This window comes from Asterias amurensis, chromosome 21 (genome assembly GCF_032118995.1).
Source record: "Asterias amurensis chromosome 21, ASM3211899v1".
In the NCBI taxonomy this organism is placed as follows: domain Eukaryota; kingdom Metazoa; phylum Echinodermata; class Asteroidea; order Forcipulatida; family Asteriidae; genus Asterias; species Asterias amurensis.
Window position 1 is genome coordinate 3,445,535 of NC_092668.1, and position 25,628 is coordinate 3,471,162.

The 25,628-nt window shown below is 38.8% G+C and overlaps 1 protein-coding gene across 1 annotated transcript in view; it reads right to left on the reverse strand.

Moving 5' to 3' along the window:
* Window positions 1-2,355: 2,355 nt before the first annotated feature.
* Window positions 2,356-25,628, reverse strand: part of LOC139953106 (follistatin-related protein 5-like) — a 31,230-nt gene continuing 7,957 nt past the window's right edge. Inside the window, exons 2-12 of the mRNA XM_071952518.1 lie at window positions 22,621-22,729; window positions 21,350-21,386; window positions 11,922-12,407; window positions 11,424-11,540; window positions 10,766-10,972; window positions 9,322-9,491; window positions 8,564-8,681; window positions 7,848-8,003; window positions 7,265-7,393; window positions 6,471-6,742; window positions 2,356-6,069 (exon numbers count right to left, since the gene is read on the reverse strand). Of these exons, the coding sequence (XP_071808619.1) occupies window positions 5,125-6,069; window positions 6,471-6,742; window positions 7,265-7,393; window positions 7,848-8,003; window positions 8,564-8,681; window positions 9,322-9,491; window positions 10,766-10,972; window positions 11,424-11,540; window positions 11,922-12,407; window positions 21,350-21,386; window positions 22,621-22,701 (2,718 nt within the window). The 5' untranslated portion in view covers window positions 22,702-22,729 and the 3' untranslated portion in view covers window positions 2,356-5,124. The remainder of the gene's footprint in view (window positions 6,070-6,470; window positions 6,743-7,264; window positions 7,394-7,847; window positions 8,004-8,563; window positions 8,682-9,321; window positions 9,492-10,765; window positions 10,973-11,423; window positions 11,541-11,921; window positions 12,408-21,349; window positions 21,387-22,620; window positions 22,730-25,628) is intronic.

Below are 25,628 nucleotides of genomic sequence, written 5' to 3' on the forward strand. Positions count from 1 at the left end.
GCCCTTCACCTGAATGCGCATCGCATTACGGCAGGGATCGAGCTAATCGAACGCACCTATATTTGTTGCAATCCCGTCAGTGAGACCTCTTGATCTTAAATCGAGGGTTTAAGATGGTCCTTCGCTTGGCACTTGAACTTGCAGGTTGTATTTAATTTGAGTTTGTTTGAAAAAGAATGGTAACCGGAAGGTATATACGTTTGTACCTCCGACAAATTGAAATTAAGAAACGAAAACATTTCTCAGGTTGTAATTACTCCAATTACGGATAAGTCTTCCCTAAATCGAGTTTTTTCGCCATCAACATCAACTTGAAGGTTGTTTTAATTACTATGGGAATTGTGCATTCCAAGAACCATATTCACCATTGTACTAATCAACAGTAGTCAACAAACATATGTTTTCAACCGGATTTTAAATTGTTTTGATTGTTCAGCCTGAACAACCTCTGGACAGACTGTTTCATAACTTAAAGGAACACGTTGCCTTTGGATCGGACGAGTTGGTCTTCGAAAAGCGTTGTGTAACCGTTTGTTATGAAATGCATATGGTTGGAAAGATGTTTTAAAAGTAGAATACAATGATCCACACATATTTGCCTCAACATTGCGTGGTTTTTCTTTAACTTTGCGAACTAACACGGGTCGGCCATTTATGGGAGTCAAAAATTTGACTCCCATAAATGGCCGACCGTGTTTGTCGACAATGTAAGAGGGAAAACCACGCAATTTCGAGAGATACTTGTGTGGATCATTATATTTTACTTTTAAAATATCTTTCTAATCGAATGCATTTTACAACAAACGGTTACAAACGCTTTTCAAAGACCAATTCGACCGATCCAAAGGTAACGTGTTCCTTTAAAGGAACACATTGCCTTGGATCGGTCGAGTTGGTCTTTGAAAAGTGTTTGTAACCGTTTTTTATAAAATGCATATGGGTAGAAAGATGTTGTAAAAGTAGAATACAATGATCCACACAAACATGACTCGAAATTGCTGGTTTTCCTTTTACCTCGTCGACTAACACGTCGGCCATTTATGGGGGTCAAAATTTTGACTCCCATAAATGGCCGACCATGTTAGTTCGCACAGTAGAAGGAAAACCACGCAATTTCGAGGCAAACTTGTGTGGATCATTGTATTCTACTTTTAAAACATCTTTCCAACCATATGCATTTTATAAAAAACGGTTACAAACGCTTTTGTTTTGACCAACTCGTCCGATCCAAGGCAACGTGTTCCTTTAACTTTTGCGAATTGGAAAGAGCGGGACCAAGATACTACTTGGTTTTGACATGGAGGTAGGTTTTGATAACTGATGGGGAGTCAGGGAAGGGATTTATGTGAAGATCGCAGATTCGTCAGCAGTTAAACTCGTCCAAGGGAAATACAAACATTTGCAAAACGGCTGCCTGTGTGTGAGGGCAAGCGAACCTTCCGGTGACATCATCAGCACAAACTATAAAAGCGAAAGTTTTGTATGTGTATTGTCCACGTGTGAAAGTGATTTGGAAGTAATTGACAAAAGCACTCGCCGCGGCTGGTTGACCCTATCAAGGTCATGAAGTAGGCGTCCGCTGGTAACCCCGGTAACCATGTATTGTAAGGGGGTGATGTATGACGTAGTTTCACCCCTCTGGTACAACAAGAAAAGTATTGTGACCACCGTGACTTGGGTTGCGTCACAAAACTGCAATTATTTAGAAAGTGATTAAAAAAATCTTTATATACAAACACCGGATGGTTTTATCCTTACATGCCACAACACCAGGTCATCGGATATGGTCAAAGTGACGCAATGGTGACACATGTCTACTAGCAACATTAATTTCTTTTTACGCCGGACACATGACGGTTATAATTCTAGCGATAGCTATTTATGACAATACACGAGAGTTTAGGAATTAACGGTAGCTGATTCACTTGCGGGTACAACTGGTGCCGTAACTTTTTGATAATATTTCATAGGGGTGCACTAGGGGTGCACCATTTTTTTTCTATAAGGGCCACTTCTGGTCAAGTTTCCGGCAACTTTTCCAGCACACCCGTTTTCAAGGACTTAACAAAAACGTTTTACTATTTTCTATAATCTGGCGTTAGTGTGAAACCAAGTACATTGCCGGCGTGCTAATGGAAAAACAAAAATAGTTTAAAAACATTTTCACTTACCCCAAATGTACAGATTTCAAATTGGCGGGGGGGGGGGGGCAAGAGGCGGGGGGCACGGACACAAACATAATATTGTCCCAAGTGACGTCACTTTGTACAATGCTATTTACACTATTGTACCCGCAAGTTTTTTTATTTTGTTGTACTTTTTTTCCATAAAAACTTCAAAGAACACTTGCACGAGTTTAAGTTTACAGCCACACGTTTATTAAACGTTTATAAACGATTACAATAAACGATGCCATTAGTTAAACGATTAAACGATAGCTAGTAAGCGCGTCTATAGGTTATTGTTCACACACACCAAGTGCAATACATTACTAATATCGGTGATGTAAAAACGGAGCTTAGCTACATTCTGGCATGATCCTGCTCTGGTTATCTTAGAACTCTATTTTACTGAAACAAAAGCTATACTTCTTGTTAGTCTTGAAGTCAAGACGGTAATTGTTAAAGGCAGTGGACACTATTGGTAATTGTCGAAGACTAGCCTTCACAGTTGGTGTATCTCTACATATGCATAAAATAACTAACCTGTGAAAATTTGAACTCAATCGGTCATCGAAGTTGCGAGGGAATAATGAAAGAAAAAAACACCCTTGTCACATGAAGTTGTGTGCGTTTAGATGTTTGATTTCGATACATCAGGTTCTAAATCTGAGGTCTCGAAATCAAATTCGTGGGAAATTACTTCTTTCTCAAAAACTATGGCACTTCAGAGTGAGCCGTTTCTCACAATGTTTTATACCATCAACCTCTCCCCATTACTCGTCACCAAGAAAGGTTTTATGCTAATAATTATTTTGAGTAATTACCAAAAGTGTCCACTGCCTTTAAGCGCGGTGTGTAGTTACACACACACCCTCGATCCCAGCCAGTATTTGCATCGCGCTACCTACGACTGTTGCATGTGTAACATCGCACTGTGACTGTTGGATGAACGGCAGACAAATAGGCAGCGCCTAACGAATTGTCATCAAGTCTATACTCCAGTCAGAACATTTATAAAAATCTGTGTTTCCGATCGCCGTTAATTCTGATAAACTATGTCGGTAAACTGTTAACCCCATTTTTATTTTGAGTTTTTGAATTAATTAGTTTCAATACTCTGAGTGACGTATTTGCGTGAAGAAAAAACTTGATTTAAGAAGGTATGAATTTTTAATTAGACAGCGGCCATTATCTCCCACAAACCTAAACTGTTTTTCCATTGTTAGCGCTATTATTTAGTTGCTTATTGTTCTGTTTCAAGTTGTAAAGCGTTGTATCCTGCGTGTATACAAGAGCGCTCTATAAATGCCTGCTATTATTATTATTATTATTATATTAACCCGATTTGTATTCTTGAACAAAACTATGCAGTGATACAAATCAACAATTTTGGTTATTTCGATATTAAACAACATCATTCTAACTCTAGCGGCACAAACAATTATCCTTATATGACTTATAGGCTATGTATATCTAAATCGTATGATAGTACGCGATTGTAAACTGGGTACGTGTAAGACTAAATACGTATAATTCATTTAAGACGTCTAGGTACCTATCCTTTGAATATTCATCAGCAACGTCACGTGTACGTAATCACTGCTTGCTGTCTATATTACAACACAAACACACACATCAATTTATCTCTAAATACGACGAACATTAAAAGTTAATTATGAATATACAAAGATAATTCCATTATCAGATACAAAATAAATAATAATAAATATAAGAAAATAACGCAAAATGATACATTTTAGTATAATATGTACAACTCATGCATTAAAGAGAGGAAGCGAAGAAAAAATTAAACATGAAGGCAAATAATCGATAAGTGAGCATGATCAATAACTAATTATATTGATTATCGATTATCGAAAGCCTCCGGAAGTAAGAGAGGTGTCTTCAGACTTCAAAAGTCCCATTTTCGGCGGGAAATAATAATTAATAAAAATCAGGGAAATCCCCCATGATGACACCAACTACTAACTTAAGAAACTATACAATTGTTTACACTACAAATACTGAAACCTTTTCAACATTATTACCGTTTCCTGTTTTCCGCGAATTGAAAATGTACGTGACTGCGCGAGATGTTTGCTCAATCTTTTGTCTGGCCGGCGTAAACTGAGCTCGATTTCGAAAAGCGTTAAGATTGATGTTAAGCGCAAATCAGTCTCAATCGCTTAGCAAACTGTAACGTCATAATACAAAACACCATGATGATACTGGCAACTCATTTTAAAGATGATTTATAGTTTGTTGTGAAATCGACCCCCAGTTTTGGTATTTAACTTCGTTCCACTTGTACATTATTTTAGGCATGCTTATACATGGCTGGAACATTAACGATTAACACACATGTATGCTGTCTCTTATGCAGAAAACAACCTTGAGTATTGCACATGCTCGTGATTGATACTAGGAGTAATGTTAAGTTCAACACAAACCACTGACCACAAAGCAATAATTGATTAAAATCGTCAGTTCCGATTACTGCCCCGCAGCCAAAACCGCTAAGCAAGCTGCTTTAAGAGTAGTGCACATTCACACGTGTGCTTCCGCTGCTTTCATGTTATTTCAGGCAGCTTCTTCCGGAGTCACATGCTCAAATCCGGGTTGTTTCCTTCCTCAGACTTTCTAAGACATTGACACTATTATTATCATACAGGAAAAAAGAAACCCTTACTTTTATAACACTAGTAACATTGGTGGCGCTAGACTAAAACTATCACATGATTTTTTAAAGGTCAATATTTGGCAACTATTAAAGGGGTTTCATCTTATACACAACAGTACTCATCAACACACTACTTTGGGTTTCCACAATCCCACGCCGTGCCTTCACGCACACATCACGCCAAGTTGAAAAGCAATAATCACACACAGATTCCATCGTGAAAATAAGAGGGCGTGTACGAAGGAAAAAAGGTTCAATTTGCAAGAATTTTGAATAAATTTCTTAGTAGCAATCTCCGACCCACAGCATGACGTTGCTCTGGCTGACGTCGTCGATGTCGCACTTGACCGATTTCTTGTTGCCGTCAATCAGTACCACGTGATCAGCACCGGGCGTGGCTACGTGTGACCCAAACACGCCACTGTTGACGATGTGCCGGTTGTGCTCGTTCCAGGGCCAGCTCTTGCCGCTGATTGGATGAAAGACGCCCGGGATCATCTTGACCTTACTGGTCTCCAAGTCAACGAAGAGGACGTCTGGGCGGTCACGTGACGTCACCAGGATATCGTAGGTGTGAGTGTCGGTCTTGCTGGGGAAGAATCCGACGTCGCTGACCCCAAGATTGGTGCTGACCTCAAAGAGGGTCTTGACCTTACCGGATGTTGTGACCTTCTGGATGTACACGAGACCGTGTTGGTTGTCGGCACTAATGACGTAACGACCGTCGGGAGACACGTACGGTGTCCCGCGAATGCCATCGTTAACATTCAGGACGATGTCGGTCATGTAGTCGAGGATGAGCTGCTTAGACTGCTGGAACTCGTCCTTTGCGCAGTTGACGATGACGTAACCGCCGGTCGCCAAGAAGGCCACGGATTCCGGGTAGCATTCGTACTGGGTCAAAACGATCGTGGATGAAAGAGTCGTCGTGTCCAGGTTGATCTTCGTGATCGCCATTTGATGGTTGTGGATTACGTAACCAAACTTGTAATCTCCCTGATTGACGATCTGAACTTGGGGGATGAACAGTCCCTTGATGACGTCGAAGTGGTGTCCGATGGGCGTGGTGTGGATTGGGGCATGGGTCTCACCCTGACTGGCGTACTTGATGACTTGTATAGATCGCGTGCCTTCGTCGGCATCCGTAGATCGCCAACATACGACCCATAGTGTGTCATGGTGCTCGATGTAATGAAGAGACACTGGAACGGCGTCTGTGCGGATCACCTGGGGAGAAAAAAAGAGGAGATAAAATTTGTGTTAACTACCTCTTTAAAAATCCCTACGTCGATCACGTGTTATAGCATGCTGAGTTATTCAAAATGATATCCAGCCCACGTGGACCTCTTCCCGCCATCTTGTCTGTTAAAAAACAAGTCCCTGGAAAAGGAACAGTTAAACAAGTTATGAGATGTGCCTCCTTTCATCATATCAAAAGATGAAGAAAAAACAAGTAGACAGTACAATCTCCATTAAGTATAAGATTTTACGTTTTTCGATCTTCCGTTATGCTGTGTACAAATTGTGCAATCTACATTTAAGTTCAGGATTGGTGTCACAGGTTTGTCTTCTAAACACCCGGTAAAGAGAAATCATTCAAATCAAAACGCGGGAAAAGTTTAACTCACCTCGATAATCTGTTGGGTTCTGATATCGATCATGATGATTCGATTATTCATGGGTTGTGTGACGTAGATGTACTGATTGTTAACGTTGACTGCGTCACCCCATGAGCAGGCTGTGTCGCCAGAGGGCGTCATCGGACAGAGGACACCGTGGGGCTTAGGCAAGACGTGATTGGTCGGAACGTTCAGTTTGAATCCACAAGAGTCTGGTTCCACGACTCGGATGCCGTTTGCGTGGAAGAAGTAATAGACATGAAGGGGTCCATGGTCCAGAGCTGTAGAATGAATAAAACAAATCAAACTCTGTCAGGTGAAAATAGGTCACCCAAGACGCAATTTTGTTTTCCGTAGTATAGAATTGTCATCCTCAACAATTTTACTGATTTGCTGTTTTGAATTCCACATGGGACTGCTCCCCTTTCCGACGACAGTGGTTACGACAGCCGGACTTGCAATCACAAGTGTGTGGGTTCAAGTCCTACCAAGCTAACTTCGCAATGACTAGAATATGTATTATCGGTCTCGTTACTGAATCACAATTTCTTGATTTTGTACAAGTCATTCATAATCGAAAGACCTTCCAAATGTTTGTATGAGAGAGATTGGCTGTTGACAGCTTTGTGTTTACTCCCTTGAGGTTTGCTGCGTTGGACAGTCCAAACACTGCTCTCCTTTCACACCAAGTGTAATAATATTAACAACATTTTACGACCTTGTTAAAATTAAGCATGGGACGTCAGCTAAATTGTTGTCGTGTGAAAAGGGCTCATTGAACAGACACATGTTATTGGATGTACCTCTGGCATTCTCCTGAATGAAGACTGAGGAGACAGACTGTACGGTTCCCGCCTCGTTGTTTGCTGTGCAGATATACTTGCCGGTGTCTGGGTAGTCAAGATTCTCAATACGCACTGTGGTGTTTTGACCTAAGAGATTCCATAAAACATAAAGTTAGCTTAAAATTAATTTGTTTATTTATTTATTTACGTCATTTAGTGAGGGTGAACTCCAAACAGCGCCCAGCACTGCTTTCCATGGAGGCACTCGATGCGTGCATGATTGTTTTAGTAAAACACATAGTCCCCCGTACGGTTGTCGATTTCACCAAACTCTTCCCAGGTAGGAATAATCTTACGACGAGTTCAGTTCCGTATCCGAAGACGTTTAGGACAATTTCAACCCATCCTAAGTTAGGACGGGTTACTCGTCCTAAACTCGAGATAGGATTAATCCTTTCGTGAAATCGGCTGCAAAAACGAGAGAAAGAAAGGGTCTGAAGGCGTTACTTTCTTACTCACCTTCGAAATCCTAGCGTTTCGTGAAATCGGCTGCAGAGTACGAAAGAAAGAAAGGGTCTGAAGACGTTACTTTCTTACTCACCTTCAAGACGCAGTCCTGGTCTTTCTACCACTGGGACTCCATTCTTACTCCATGTCTTATCTGGTTCGGGTACTCCTTGGGCGTAACACTGGATCCTGCCAACTTTACCCAAGGACTGGAACCTGGCACTCGGGCAGGTGTGAACCGTCGGGGGAACTGACGAGAAGAACAAAAACGAAATAATTATGTTAAATCTAGGATTTCATTTAATTTCAGTTATTCTAGTTGTGAAGCCAAGGACTCCCAGAAAAGCAAACTTAAAAAAAAAAAACGTAGAGAAAAGACAAGGAAGGCAGTTTCAGTTTTAGATGTGGGAGGACAACCCAAGATAAACATGCCAGGGAAAACCCACGGAGCTCACACAAAATGATGGACAATGAGGGATGAAGTAACTGTAACGTGGCTTTTCGCGAATCTTTCTGAAAAGCAATCGCGGAGGAGAGTATTCAAAACTATTGTGATTTTGTTTACAATTTTACTGTGAACTTGTTTCCTTTTAATTGATTCAACACGATTTAAAATGAATTTCAGCAAAGAGCCCTTGTTGCAATTTTTAAGCATGTCTTTCACACACATAGGTGTAAAGGAGTAAAAAGTAAAAACAAAAAATTCTTTATCACGATGCAAACTAACATCTATCACATTAAAGTTATGGATATGTAGCTTCGTTATAGCGACGAGTGACAAACTACGGTGTTCCCAACATGCCATCTTACCTTGAACTTGAAGGGTGTACGTTTGTTTGACGGACTTGTAGCCTTCAACATAGCACGTGTACGTCCCCATGTGCATCAGCGTTAGCTTCAGAAAGTACAGTGTCCCATCGTCGTATGTCTAGAAAATAACATAAAAAAATTTAAAAAATGTCGGCACTCAGTTTAGCCAAACGGCCATGTCACACGAGGTAAATTTAAAGACACTGGCAACTATTGGTAATTGTCAAAGACCAGTCTTCTCACTTGGTGTATCTCAACACATATGCATAAAATAACAAACCTGTGAAAATTTGAGCTGAATTGGTCGTCAAAGTTGCGAGATATTAGTGAAAGAAAAAACACCCTTGTCACAAGAAGTTGAGTGCGTTCAGATGCTTGATTTCGAGACCTCAAAATCTAACTCATGGTCTCGAATTCAAATTCATGGAAAATTACTTCGTTCTCGAAAACTACGTTACTTCAGAGGGAGCCGTTTCTCACAATGTTTTATACTACCAACAGCTCTCCATTACTCACAACCAAGTAAGGTGTTATGCTTATAACTATTTTTGAGTATTTACCAATAGTGTCCACTGCCTTTAAAGGCAAACAACCGACATACACACTGCCATATTTCGCGGTCGTAACCAATCACGGTATCGGTTGGAATTGCCATTGGTTGATCACTGGCAATGACCGAAACAGCTATTGGTTTGCAGCTGCGAAAACGCACCCCATAATATTCCATCAATGTTTGTTTTTTGGAGATCACTTAATACCTTCATTCCATCCAATAGCGGGATATCAACGAGATCCACTCCATTGCGTTGCCAGATAACATGTGATTTATCTTCTACGTCGATACCACAGACCAAGACGATGTTATCCCCAGCATTGGCTACCTTAAGCATCTGGCGAAGATTCTCAGCAATGGTTACCGTCTGAACATCTAGAATATTGAACAAAAGTAGAGAGAGTTATCAAAATAGCAGAGACGACTTGTTCGGTAAGGCACGAATCATCATTTTTCAGAAATTCTGAACATCTAGAATATTGAACAAAAGTAGAGAGAGTTATCAGAATAGCAGAGACGACTTGTTCGGTAAGGCACGAATCATCATTTTTCAGAAATAGTTGTCAGTGAAAATGATCACCGCGTCTTTTTTGTTTTCTGTTTTTTTCACTGTTTGCTTGTGCATTTGATCTTCCCGATAAAAAAAGAACTCAGCAAAGCTCACAGAAAGGGTTTACACACGCCAAGCTGGAAAAAGCGGATCCCCTCTCACAAAACAATTGGGTTCACGTCTTCTATGAATGCTCAAATCAAGAAATTGTGATTAAATTCAAGACCTCAATACTAAATTTTAATCATTGTAAAAAAGGTGGTTAGCCTGGTCGGATTCGAGCCCATAACTTTGCTATTGCATGTTCTGCAATATAAGTTTAAAACTTCTTGACCGATTGTTCTTGGTTATTGTATGTAATTCCTGCCTCCCCTGGCTTGCCTCGTATCAACATTCTCACTAGTCTTCTTTTGGCAGTATTCTTTTCTGTTAAAGGCAGTGGACACTATTGGTAATTACTCAAAATAATTATGAGCATAAAACATTTGTTAGTATAAAACATTGTGAGAAACGGCTCCCTCTGAAGTGCTATAGTTTTCGAGAAAGAAGTAATTTTCCACGAATTTGATTTCGAGACCTCAAGTTTAGAACTTGAGGTCTCGAAATCAACCATCTACACGCACACAACTTCAGGTGACAAGGGTGTTTTTTTCTTTCATTATTATCTCGCAAGTTCGATGACCGATTGAGCTCAAATTTTCAATTGACAATTACCAATAGTGTCTACTGCCTTTAACCATGCTTTAACGTATATAGTTGCAAGACGAATTAATGTCCGCCCGCAACACCAATCAAGCAAAGATCTGCCGACAATTTCTTCAAACTCTTCTCACCTTAGGGTTAATCTTAGAATTTTAGGACGAGTTCAGTTCCGCATATCCGAAGACGTATAGACCGCATTGAACCTATCTTAAGTAAGGACGGGTTACTCATCCTAACTCGATATAGGATCAATCCTAGCGTTTCGTGAAATCGGCTGCAGGATCACTCGATCCAGATTGGTAGACTTCTGAAACAGCCTCCCAAACAGTCGGTGTAGCGCCCTCTACCGGTGACTAAGAACAAAACAAAAGATCGCCAACCGAGACTACATACTCACCGAATGCGTCATACATCTCATAAGGATCCAGCTTCTGGTCGGCGTTTTTGTCGAAGAAGCTCAAAATGTCCAAGAGGGAGCACTTAGAGGAGAGCCCACTGACGTTATCTCGCGCAATCACGGAGGAAATCTCGTCCCTCGTGAGGAGACTGTCACGTGTTGTATCGAAGTGGTTCGTCATCAAGCTCACCAGGAATTTCTTGTCCACTGCAAGAAATGTATTTATTCTAGTTTATTTATTCTAGTTATTTGGACAATACAACAATTATAACAAGCAGAGGCCGTCCAGGGAAAGGGAAAAGCCAAACAAAAACTGTCATCAACAAATGTGTGCACTCCCAGATCTGCCTCATAAATAATAGTAAAAATTCATTAAAACAAAATAATACTAGTCACAATGTTTAATGTGGTATTAGCTTGAAGGAAACTTGTAGATTTAAGTTTGTTGCCGTCTTTAAAAAGACTTTGAGGTTTTATCACTTTAGTAATGAAACATACAGGATTGGCAAGAAAAAAAGAAAAGGAAAAAAAACATAATAATTCTAGTCTGAAAGCTTGATACTGGAAATAATTTTATGCGAAATATTTCCCTCTGAAATGAAGTCATAATTCCAGAACACTGTATCGATTATTGGATTATTCGATACTGTTAACTTACACTCGGGTTGTGAGGAATCGTCAGTTGGGTTGTTGAACTGGATACGGTAATGATCCAGAATGTTCGATTTAAAATCGATAAGATCGTCAGGTGAGCAATTCGATACAGTCGGTTCTTCTGAAATAAAAATCGAATTTATTTTATTATTTAGGTTTGCAGATTTAAGGTATAAATTGGTTGTGTCAACATAATGCTGTTCGTATGCACAACTATACACACACAGAAAGACAGTACTGTACAACAAATGTCACATGTGTCAGCGAAATACAGGCTTGCTGAGAAAACATTAAAACAAACTTCCGGGTTTTTTTTCTTCACAAGAATGTCGAATCTATCCTCACTAGCGAGATGGTGTCATACTTCAACATTTGAGATTATATCCAACCATGATGAGAAGCACATCAGTCGTATAAACTATTTTGAGAAAGGATGAATTGAAAATTAATATGAAGAAAACAATATGTTAGAAATATATTTTAAAAACATTCAATTACAAACCTTCGACAATTGGCTCATCGGTCTCTTCCTTCGAATCATCTTCAACATCCTCCGGTTTCTCCTCATGAACCACCGGTTTCTCCTCCTCTATTTCCGGTTCCTCCTCATCCACAATTTGCTCATCCTCCTCCTCATCTACTTCCGGGTTCACCTCATCTACTTCCGGGTCATTCTCGACCACCGGTGCCGATGATTTGACCTCATGCTCTACTTCCGGTTTCTCCTCGTACACTTCCGGTTGACCTCCGATGAGTTCCTGGGTCGGCTTGACGCACAGTGCGTCTCTCACCACGGCTATGTGCTTCTTGTGGATGCACGCTGCACGGTGGAGCTCGCAGTGGTTGTCGTAGACAACCCCGTCTGAGCCGCAGACAGGGCGTTGATGCGGTTTGCATTCCCTCATGCATATGCAAAATGGGTCGCCAAGGCTGGAGTTAAAGGTGCACTCGCTTCCCTTTGGGCACACCATGTAGGTGCAAGGAGTAACTGCAAAATAAAAAGAGCTCATTATAAAAAGAAGAACATCGTAGTTGATGCGGTTTGCATTCCCTCATTCATGTGCAAAATGGGTCGCCAAGGCTGGAGTTAAAGGTGCACTCGCTTCCCTTTGGGCACACCATGTAGGTGCAACGGGAGTAACTGCAAAATAAAAAGAGTTCATTATAAAAAGAAGAACACCGTAGTTGAGGGGGTTTGCATTCCCTCATGAATATGCAAATCGGGTTGCCAAGGATGGATATTAAAGGCGCACTCGCTTCCCTTTGGGCATACCATGTAAGTGCAAGGAGTAACTGCAAAATAAAAAGAGCTAATTATAAACAGAAGAACATCGTAGTTGATGGCGTTTGCATTCCCCCATGTATATGCAAATCGGGTCGCCAAGGATGGATATTAAAGGCGCACTCGCTTCCGTTTGGGCACACCATGTAGGTGCAAGGAGTAACTGTAAAAACCTCATAGTTCTTAGAAAATCATCAACCAAAAAAGCACATCACATGTACAATTTGTGACTGGTATCTTGCTCATTATTGCTTAGGGAGTGTTAAGCAATATTTTCTGCTTAAATAGCTCCATAAAATTGGGCCCACATTGTCCTCATGGTGTTACCGCAAACTAAATATACACCGTAGTATGATTTCACCATAGAGCTATGACCCACCTAGCTCTATGATTTCACACATTGTGATGAACAAAAACACGTGGTCTAACATTACATGTTTTTCTCCCCTAGCGGCTTTTACAGTACACATCGAGAAAAAAACAATTCTCAAACTTCTCCCTTTTCTTTCACTTCTCCTTACAACCCATTATCGAAATGGTCGCCCACAGCACCATGAAGGGAAAACAAAACTCGATAATATTTGTTTTTATTGTCTCGGAGATTATTAAAACAAGAAAGCGATATATATTATTTGGCCTTTCGGGAGTAGACAAGTGCCGTTGGGGCGGTAATCAAGCATGACTGTTCGATCGTACAAGCATGGAGGAAGTACAAGGTAAAAAGAGAAGAAGACAAAAATGAAGGGGGGTGAGATTTATTGACATGGAGTGTTCTGTATCTGTTGGAATGTTAGCTCGAAGATCTCTTACCCTACGCACAGGATGCAAATGGAGATGGAAATTCTCTTTAAATTAACATTTAGTTGTTGATTTTGAGGAGGAGGTGGAGTGTTTGATGTGACAGTGAAGTCCTCCTCGTCCCCAGGGTTGCGACGCCCTGGGTATCGCTTTTCATTTCAGGGGGTTGCATAGACTTGATTCAAGTCCCGTTCTTGTGCTAGAGGTCCCTAAAGCGTATCCGCCGTCAACATGTATTATGTGGTCCCGGCACAGGTTGGGGGAGTTTTCTGACGTAAGGTATACTAGGCGATGGGACTGAGAATAACATGACTCTCACGGGATTAGGCCTTGAGTCAAGTCTATTCAGGGTGTTGCAGAGAGCTGGAGACGTGTGTGTGTTCCTTGCAGTGTTTCGGTGCTGTAATCAACACGCTTGGTGTGAAAAAGGGGCCCTTCCAAACGGACATAAGAATACATTTTAAAGGCAGTGGACACTATTGGTAATTGTCAAAGACTATAGCCTTCACAGTTGGTGTATCTCAACATATGCATAAAATAACAAACTTGTAAAATTTGAGCTCAATTGGTCATTGAACTTGGGAGATAACACTGAAAGAATAAAACACGGCCATGTCCCACGAAGTTGTGTGCGTTTAAATGGTTGATTTCGAGACCTCAAGTTCTAAACTTGAGGTTTCGAAATCAAATTCGTGGAAAATTACTTCTTTCTCGAAAACTTTGGCGCTTCAGAGGGAGCCGTTTCTCAGAATGTTTTATACCATCAACCTCTCCCAATTACTTGTCACCAAGAAAGGTTTTATGCTAATAATTAATTTGAGTAATTACCAATAGTGTCCACTGCCTTTAAGCATATTTTGCAATTTTAAAAGGGTAGGTGGTTATTTAGATTTGTTAAATTTCTATGTATTTGTTAAATTTCTATGTACTGTTTAATTCTCACAATTGTTTTTTTTTCCAACAAGAGTATGGAATAAACGTTTATTGAATTCAATTGAATTTAGATTCAACAACTTTCATCAACTTGATGTACTGATCTATCAGTATTTGCAGTTCATAAAAAAAAAAAAAATTAAACAATAATTTATTTTTAATATAGCGTCTTACATAAAAAAATCTCAAAACGCTGTACAGTATTTTACATATTATAAACATTAAGCTAAAAAGAGTAAGCACAACACAGCAAAATTTAATACATTGAACAATAAGAACGACAAAAACAAACAATGACAAACACCAATACGCGACAATCAACAATATAACACCACAGAAAAGGCAATGAAAAAGTTAAAGATAATATCTTTTAAAAAGAAATGGTTATACTGTGTTATTACCGAAGTTGAATAAATGGAGTCTAAAAATAAAAGCTCCACTAAAAAGGGGGAACAACTAAATAACTAAATAACTACATAACTACATAACTAATTAATTAAGTTCAGTATCTTATTAGTGTGTTTGATTTGATGTATGCTTTTGCTTTATTTTTGAAAAACCGGAGCTGCATATTCCACATTAAGAAAAAAAAAATACAAAATTACTAAACATAACTAAACAAATGGACAGCTAAAGAAAATAGTTGAATAACTGAACTGCATTAATAAATAACTAAATAACTATAGTAACTAAGCAACTGCATAACTAAATATCTACAACACTAAATAAATAAACAACAAACCAACTGTTTTTAATGAATTAATAATTATTAAATAAAATAAATAAATAAATAAATACGCATAACTTCAACCAGTATAATAATTTCTTTTGCAGACATTATTATAATTGCAAATAAATAAATAAATAAATACTCATATCTTCAACCACCATAATAATTATATTGCAGACGTTATGAAGCACTAATGATATTATGTACAGAAACTGACAATACTACCATTGGGGGATTAAGAAATAATAAGCTCAATTCACATGGTTGGATTTCTATGCATATAAGATCAATATTACCATGCATGGCGTGAGCCATGTATGTTCAAATTAGCTTATAGGCCAGTATGCGCTCTGTTGGTGACTGTATAAAAAGAGGGGGGGGGAGAGGGGGTAGACTTGATTCAAGTCCAGGGGCCAATTTCATAGAGCTGCAGCTGCTTAAGCAAAAAAATTTGCTTAAGCACGAAAATAGCTCGCTTATTTTACACATGTTACTGGCAAAAATTTCATGCCATGTACATTGCTTGTGACTGGTATTTAGCTGTTGTTTACTTAGCATAACAATTGAGTGGAGTCTTTGCCGGTAATCTGATTTTACTAAGCAAGTATTTTTTTGCTTAAGCACAATTTTGTGCTTAAGCAGCTCTATGAAATTGGGCCCCGGTCTCGTGCGAGAGGTCCCTAAGCATATCCGCCGTCAAAATGTAGCTATAGACCTTTGTCATGATGCCTCCATTTTGGTCATGTTCCTCATATCAATTAACAATAATAAATGCTAATAATCATTTTGCAAATAGGAACCAGACTATTTTGTTCTTCCAGCCTCGGTCTGGTGACATTGATATCAATGCGAGAAATTCAAGATGGCTGCGCCATGATAAAGGTCTACTGAGGCACAGGTTTGGGGGAGTGATGATAGACGATGGGACAGAAGAATAAAAGGGATTGGGACTTGAGTCAAGTCTAGGGTGAGGGGGTTGATCAGAGGACGATGTCTCAATGAATAAGCAGCCTTGTTGGTAAAGACCTGTCACCATCTTGGTCATGTTCCCTGTTTCCAACATTAATGAATGCTAACATTCATTGCGAAAACATGGCACCAGACTATTATTTCGCCCAGCCTCGGTCTGGTTACAATGAGTTGGAATGGAGTAAAATCAAGATGGCCACACCGTGATAAAGGACGAACCATTATAGAACGATACATTGACAATGTGGACTAGAGAGGAAGGGGCGGGGGAGAAGGGGGGGCTGAGAAGTAGATGTTTCAAGGATCCATTTAGCCTCGTCGGTATGTTGATAAGAGTACAGACATGATGACTCGTTGATGAAAACTCTCTGGGATTTAGCTATGTCTGCCGTGAGTCATACATCTTCACAAGAATTAAAAGGGTTCGGGTATACTTTTTGTACACGACACAAAACACAGTCGTCTACAGATTTACATCACACTTACATGGTTTAAAGATAGTGATGGTAAAAAGCCTCCATTAAAATATTGCTTACTGAGGTACTTTTTGAGAAATGAGTTAAACAATTTCACGAAAATATTGTTCGTCTCGGTGAGAATTGTTGTTTACCTACGGTAAAACATCAACACTAATATCTATTAATAATAATGAAGAAAAACAAACAAGTGTTCTTGAAAAATAATATAAGACCCCTGCATCACTTTATTACATGTCACCACTCTCTGATGAAAGCAACATCTTTTCTCAGCTTATAAGAAAGAAAATCTCCGAAAGATCGATATTTGACATTTAGAGTGGAATGCCGGGTGTTGTCATCCACAATGAAATTGTCTTCATCTTATTCATCTCAGAGGGAGAGAAATAGAAACAGCGTCTTAGAGTGATGAGTAAGGAATAAAAGCAAAATGAATCAGCATCTTATTGTTTGTCATCCTGATTCCTGACGTATGTAAAATCAACACAGACTGACCTAAACCCAAGCAGCAAGTATTTCAGAATTCTTCAAGTCAAAATGTTAAGCTTAAAGGCACTGTACACTTTTGGTAATTACTCAAAATAATTGTTCGCATAAAAACATCTTTGATAAACGAGCAGTGGAGAGCTGTTTATAGAATAAAACATTGTGAGAAACAGCTCCCTCTGAAGTAACGTAGTTTTTGAGAAAGAAGTAATTCTCGCTTTACATTATTTTGAATCTAATAAGAGACCTCAGCCGAGGTCTTGATTTCAACTTGTGTTCTACAAGGGTGTTTTTTCTTCACTTGGTGTATCCCATCGTATGCATAAAGTAACACACCATGAGACAATTTTGACTTAATTGGTCATCGAAATTGCAGGAGATAAAAACAAACCTAAAAAAAAACATAACTTGCACAAATGTGTACTTTCGGATGCCTAACAAACTTCAGGCCTAAAGCCTTTTAATATGTTAGTGAGAAAATTACCTCTTTCTCAAAACTACGATACTTCAGAGGGAGCCGTTTCTCATAATTGTTTTATACTATCAACAGCTCCACATTGCTAGTTACCAAGTCATTTTTTATTCTATCGTTTATTTTTGAGTAGCTACCAATAGTGTCCAGTGCTTTTAAACACGTCTTGAATCACTTTGTATAATATAGGCAAATTTGTTCTGTTATTCCTCACTAGTAAAGGACTTAGGAGCAAAACAAATAAGCGCTTTTATATTTGTTATCAAAACATACGTACATCATCCTCGTTGAAAAAAATCATAAGGAAACCATAGCAACGAGATGGGTTTTTTCATCTTATTATTTTCTGAAGAGGTACTCTGTAAGGTTGTGTTGGCTTTGGCTGTCAAAGGGGATCCCTTCTTGATTTCACTTTGAAAGCGTCTTCATCAAACTGCTCCCTGGCCATGCAAATAATATGCCAACCTCCTATTCATAAACAATCAGGCAGTCGCAGACTGACTTAATTTGTTCGTGTATTATGGTCGTGGGAATGAATCATGGCAGTCATAATTGGAACCGAGGTGAGCCAGCCAACTATGGTGGCCCTAAAGGGACATCGAACAATGTATTTACGTAAATATTTGCAATTTGGGGGCTGAACTCGTGGGTATTTATGTTAATATATACTCATGATTTGTACTCTCAATCACACATATTTCCTTATCGCAAATAATCAGTCCGTGCGCTGTAGACGTTGAATGTTTACTGCATGCTGGTATAGCTGTTATAGCGATCCCTATCTAGACCAGCATGCATCTCATTAACATTTTGCACAATGGGTATTTTCGAAAAGGTCCACGTGTGGCTTGGGATGGGGCCAAAGACATGATAAGTTACATAACTGTTCACAAAAATATACATGTTTGAATGTCCCAGGGCGACCATATATGCCACTGGTTATTATGTTCTTCAGTTACAGAATGTTATGTATGTGAGGTTCAGTCAGTACATGTCTTCTGTCAAAAACAAAAACCCAAATGAGTCTGGCTTCCAGAAACTCAGCCCGTAGCGTCTTAAGGGATTATAGGTCTAGGTATTACCTCTTTAAAAACTATCATTATGGATGGAGGAGGCTTAAGTTATACGCTGTTTCGAATTGGGCGCTGTATTGCGCGAAAGTGGGCGATTAAGGGCGGTGAGACGTACACTGGTGAGCCGATTGGAAAGTAGACTAAACACGAACTCGTTGTTTTTATCTTGATGTATTTTACAAAATGTTTTTACGAAATGATTGTATTCTGTCTTTGTGTCGTGATGTCTCGAAGTGTTAACCGTTGGCATTATGTTAATTGCTTTAATATACACATCGGGATCACGTAGTGAACGAATTAATTCAGCATTCATTGGTTAATCTGATAGACATTCCTATCCGTGTTAGTGATGCTCTTTCCTCCGCGTCAGTACTAATAATAATAGCTTACAATCTGTGTTAAAAGCAAGGTATACATTTGGTAATTACTCCGAAAATCGCCACAAACAAAAAGTCGCCGCCCCCAAAAGAAGAGTCGCCGCTAACAAAAATAAAAAGGCGCCGTGTGGAAAAAAAGGCGCCGTGTAGGTGTCCTTTATAAAATACCATACTGGGGAGCTGTTGATTTTATAAAAAATATGTTAGAAACAACCCCTTTAAAGTAATGTACTGATAGAGAAAGAAGTAATTTTTTTACCCACAAATTTGAATCGATGAGAAAGGTGGCATGCATGATACCATTGGGGTGTTTTCGTCCTCATTATTCTCTTGCAACTTCAATGACCAATTGAGCCCAAATTTCCATAGATTGATAATTGTTTGCATATTTTGGGATACACCAAGTGGGTTCTGCAACTTACCCAAAGTATACCCTGCCTTTAAAGGGTTTGTATACGTGTAACATTAAAACATTACGTGGCAATAAGTACAACAGCTTTTGGTAATAATATTGCATTTTGAGAAACATTTCGTTTGAAAGTACTGCTGTTATGGAAGAAAAATAGATTATGTGAATTCCAGTAAGGGATTATTTATTTACTGCATGAACATAATCGCTCTGGAGTTTAGTCGATATTTCAAAAAGTCGACATTCAACTCCATTTTTATAAGATTGCAACATCGAACTGTTCCAAAAACTACAGGTATACGATCCTTTCTATGGTGTGTACCACCATAGAGCAAGGGCAGTCTCCATCACATGTTTCCACAAACCTCTCGAACCGTATTTTAATTTCAGCAATTTCCATGTCATACAGCTGACGTCCCTTCTTTGCATGGCAGTATCGATCGATAGGTAGCATGACTAAAAAAAGGTGCGACTTAATCTCTTCCATATCTTCAAGGAAAAAAATCTTTATCTTCGACTGTTGCATCTCGGCTGGGTACAGTACCAATATGTACGTCTTGTGGAGCAGCGACGAAGCTAGAGCAACATTTTAGGGGCACAAGGGGTGCAATGTTTTTTTGTCTAGAGGGGCACTTCTGGCCAAGTTTCCGTTTGCCCTTTTCTTAAACACAAGCTCCTTTCGGCGCTTTTGTCATGCTGTATACTATTTGTTTTTAAAGATTATCTAACGTGAGTGTCGAAAAAGAGTGTTTGCTTGCAAAAGGAAAGATAATTTTTTTAAACATTGAAATTATATCACAATAATCATTGTTATTTTTTAAGCTTAATTCAAGCATGCAACTTTGTTTAGCAAAATGTATGCCATCTTTAAATCAGGCAAAGTCGTAAGGACATAATGTTGACCGATAAAAATGGACGTTCCGGAAGAGACAAACGGGCATTTTTTACCTGTAAATATTTGTGTGTTTCTTTCGGCTGTCATTTTAATTTACTCCTATATAAATTTACATAATGGAAGTAAATTTCGAATGAAATTGAATTGATTTTCGAAATACAGTTATATCTCTTGACCCACCCACCCACAATTTCGTAAAAAAGGGAACACTCCCATTATATTATACCATGTATCCATGGTATTGCCCCTGTTTATCTTCAAAGCTTAGTTCAGGAGTACAAAACAATCAGAAATCTGCGATTTTTAACTAAATCCCTTCTGACTCCCCCTATTATCAAAACCAAGTCGTACGGTTCCTGCTCTTTCCAATATGCATCAGTTCAGTTATGGAACAGCCTTCCAGAGGTTTTCAAACAGGCTGAGACATCAGAACAATTCAAAACCTGGTTAAAAACAATACTTTGTACGATAATTGTCTGCGGGATTTGAAACCATGTTTTAAATTCCCATAAACTTTGCAAACCAATGAATCAAAATACTTCTGTAGAAATTATTTATTTCTTAATGTTATGAATTTAAGAACGCAGTTCAAACGCTCCCAGCTCACGACCAGACAGCACGTAGTTTTTTTACATTATGCCGAACACGGATAATCTGGGAATATTTATAGCTAGAAGGCGTTCCATAATTCTGTTTATCTGACGGTCTCGAAATGCCATCTCGAGCAGGCTCTCCCCTCCAAACAAGGAGGCACGAAAACATCTCCTTATATCTGCTTGGATCGTCTTGGGTTTAAAAGCACCCAGACACTGATTTTCTTTTAAGATAACACACTTCAGAAAAATCCCAAGGCAGTGGAAAGAAGACGTTTTCACCTGAAGACATTATAAAGTGTTTTAAAAACGAAGACTTGTAGTTTTTCCCACTCACAATAAAACTCTATGAAATGAGTATAATTACAAGCATGAGTTGGCCTTTAAAATTCCTCTTTTGGAAAACCAGACTAAAAAATTAAATAAATATATCTTACCTCCTTCTTCTGCGTCCCCTTCGCCATGATGACGCCTCTGTTGGAAACAAATGACACATGGAGTTTGAAATATTTCTTAAATAAAAATTCCACAAGGTGCTCCTGAACAAAAAACAAGTTTACAGATTTACAAATAATTTACAGGGTTTACAGAAGGTAATGGTGAAAGGCTTCTCTTGAAATATTGTTCCATGAAATGCTTTACTTTTTGAGAAAACATTAAAACAATATCAATTCTCGATAGCGAGAATTACGGATTTATTTTAAACACATGTCATGACACGGCAAAACGTGCGGAAACAAGAGTGGGTTTTCCCGTTATTTTCTCCCGACTCCGATGACCGATTGAGCCTAAATTTTCACCGGTTTGTTTTTTTATATATAAGTTGTGATACACGAAGTGTGGGACTTGGACAATACTGTTTACCGAAAGTGTATAATGGCTTTAAGACAAACTTCACGTTTTTATTTTACATCGAGAACATTGTCGTGTTAACTGGATTGTCTATGATCTTGACCGTCCTGTTAGTTTTTATTTCTATATTGTCTCAAGAAGATTATTAATGATTTACCACATTATTATATATTCATATATAGTTTTTTTATTTCTGGATGAATTCAAGAATGTCTCATCGTGAACGTAATCACTGTAGCTCGCAGGCCTGAGGAAACTTGGTAAACAAGGGTGCTTGGAGTGAACCAGATCCAAGTGTTCTTGTTTCCGTTACGTGCACTACCAGTTCTAGTACAGGGAACCTAGGGCCTTATAATAATTGGGGGGGGGGGGGGGGCTAATCGTCCTTACTCGCAGCTAGAGCTGAATTGCGAAGGACGCGGCTACAACGTGTTCGAGAAGCAGGCATGCAAGGGCGCATTCAGCTGCCAGCCACATCAACCCATTATGACCACGGAGCACAGCCAAGATCGAAAGTGTTTTATTTTTTCCCGATGGAGGAAAACCGCATAGTCTGGAAAACCCTCGTGGCACAGCAGAGAACCAACGCACAACTCAACTCACATATGGCCCCGACCGGGAATCGAACCAGGGTCACCTTGGTGAGAGGCGAGCGCTTTATGCACAAGCCAACCGTGCCACCCATATGTCCCGTCCGAATGACAACATAAAGTTAATTATCTTGCTCAGGGAGCAAACATTGTCATGACCAGGACTCAAACCCGCACTCTGCTGATAAGAAAGACGGGAGCTTGAGTCCGGTGATCTTCACCACTCAGCCACGACACCCTTTAAATATGGTTGGTTCACATCTTACCTTGTGTGTCTTGGGTCTTGCGTCCACCATGCAAACCACTGCAAGCACCAAGACTAAACAAACTGATATTTCTCGCATCATGATGACCGACAGAAAAATCCTTCAAGTCCTACATAGAAAGAAACCAAGAAGAAAAACGGATGACAATTATTAAAATGAAGTAACAACTTTAATGCCACTATAGGTTTTCTACTAAAGGCAGTGTATTCATTTGGTAATTGCCAAAGACCAATATCATCACTTGGTGTATCCCAACACATGCATACAATAACAAACCTGTGAAAGTTTAAGATCAATTGGTCATTAATATTGCAAGAAAATAGTGAGAAAAGAACACCTTGACTGCGTAGAATCGTGTGCTTTCAGATGCCTGAGAAAAGCTTCATGCCCGAAGCTGAAAGCAGATTCAAATTTGGGGTGAAAAATTAGCCCCTTCTCTAAAACTAAATTACTTCAAAGGGGGTCGTTTCTAAAACTAAGTTTTTATAATATCAACAGCTCTCCATTGCTTCATACCAAGTAAGTTTTTAAAGTAATTTATTCTTAGAGTATTCACCATCCCTTTAAACACGTCTTTGATCTTTCTTCGTTTCGTACCGGAGGCGAGGCCCTACTGCTGTTTTCATGTCAGAACTATATGAGATCTCCGTTCTCTCTTGTTTCTTCAGATTGTTAATTTAATACGTCACGTGGAAATACGATACATGGAATAGTCTCAGTATAAACTATAAATGATTTTAAAACAAAATATTCTAAAGTGAGCAGAGTATACCTTTTCAGAGCCAACACTCCTTCAAAACAGCTTTAATAAATGGTTGTACCCGCAAGTTTACTATCATATAGTTTATTCTTATTACTCACACCATGCATGCAAAAGCTTCAAACATCACTTGTAATATTCTCGATTTCTTAATATCCAACGTCAGAATAAATCCTTCTCAACTTTCCTCCAAGAATGTCCTCCAATGTTCATCCAAGATGTTGATTGCTTTGCAAATCGCTGTCATTATAGACTGCAATCCATCTCTGGGTTTATTAGTTTTATAATTTAAGACAAGTGTGTATGTCATGACTTGAGATATTGGATGCCGCATAGTGTTATAATTACATTAGACAGCAGGCATCTATAATACAGATTGTATATCACATCGTCATCATAAAGGCGAGGTATACCTATGGTTTTCTTTTAAATAATGTTTCTTTCTTTTTCACTATTTTCTCCTGACTTCATCATACAACAGATTAAGCTCTAAATTTAATATAGGTTTACTACTTTGTTGGTCACACAAAACATGAAAACTGTCCGCGACTTTTTTTTTTTTTTTTTTTAACCTCTAAAATACCTTTAAAGGCACCGGACACTATTGGTCATTGTCAAAGACCAGTCTCCTCACTTGGTGTATCTCAACATAATAATTATGCATAAAATAACAAACCTGTCAAAATTTGGACTCAATTGGTCGTCGAAGTTGCGAGAGAATAATGGAAGAAAAAACACCCTTGTTAAACAAGTTGTGTGCTTTCAGATGCTTGATTTCGAGACCTCAAAATTCTAAATCTGTAATATCGAAATCAAATTCGTGGAAAATTACTTTTTTTCTTCTCGAAAACTACTTCACTTCAGAGGGAGCCGTTTCTCACAATGTTTTATGCTATCAACCTCTCCCCATTACTCATTACCAAGTAAGGTTTTATGCTAACAATTATTTTGAGTAATTACCAATAGTGTCCACTGCCTTTAAGAACTACACAATTTGAGAGAAGAAGAAAAAGACACTAACGAACGATCTACTTCATAAAAAAGGTTATATGACTGATTTGCTATGATATACAATGGGTGAGCGATCAGACGATTCGAGCAAACATCGGATATTCTTGGCTTCCAAGAAACAAGAGCAGTTTTTCATTCAAGGGATTTGTTTAGAAATTCCTCTACAGGCACGACTGTCATCCTGCTTATTCCAAATCTATTTCCATGGAAACAGCTTATCGTCAGTGAATGGGTTTTGTCTGTTCTTTTTTTTCAACGGCAACTCCCATCATAATATACTCACAAATATATTTGCCTTTCATCTAGAATTTGTTGAGGAGGGCAAAACCGAAAACAGCGAGCTGAATTTAACAAGTGAGAGTTTTTGTTGTCAACTTATCTTTTTTTTCTCCCATCATTGTTGATTCTTATACGTGATAATGATCACCATGTCAAAAAAAATGTTTGAATTTAGACGAGAAATGTTGAACATTTAAAATGCAAGCCTAATACGTTATTCGTTTTCGGGCTTCGGCTCGAATTGGCGGTAGAACGCTTTAAATATTACTTGCTGAGGTTCTGTAGGTTTTTTTGTTTTTTTGAGAAATTAGTAAAACAATGTCACGAAAATAACTCATGGCGCTCTCAGTTAACACAGCGCGCCTCACAAGAAAAAAAGTAAATACAAGTTAGAGACTTTCTTCTCAGGCTGGTGACGAAAAATATTTTAGCATGTAGGCCTGCAACGTATTTACGCGAATCACATTTTCACTTTTTCGTTCTCAAAAACTTGACGACTAATGAAGCTGAAACTTATACAGGTAAATTTATATTACACACATCTAAACTTCAGAGTGAGTAGAGGTACAAAATCTTGATCTACATAAGGTATCAAAACCCTTTAAAGCCATTATACACTTTCGGTAAACAGTATTGTCCAAAGGCCCACACTTCGTGTATCACAACTTATATATAAAATAACAAACCTGTGAAAATTTAGGCTCAATCGGTCATCGGAGTCGGGAGAAAATAACGGGAAAACCCATTCTTGTTTCCGCGCGTTTCGCCGTGTCATGACATGTGTTTAAAATAAATCCGTAATTCTCGCTAACGAGAATTTATATTGTTTTAATGTTTTCTCAAAAAGTAAAGCATTTCATGGAACAATATTTCAAGAGAAATCTTTCACCATTACCTTCTGTAAACCCTGTAAATTATTTGTAAATCTGTGAACTTTTTTTTTTTCTGTACCGAAAGT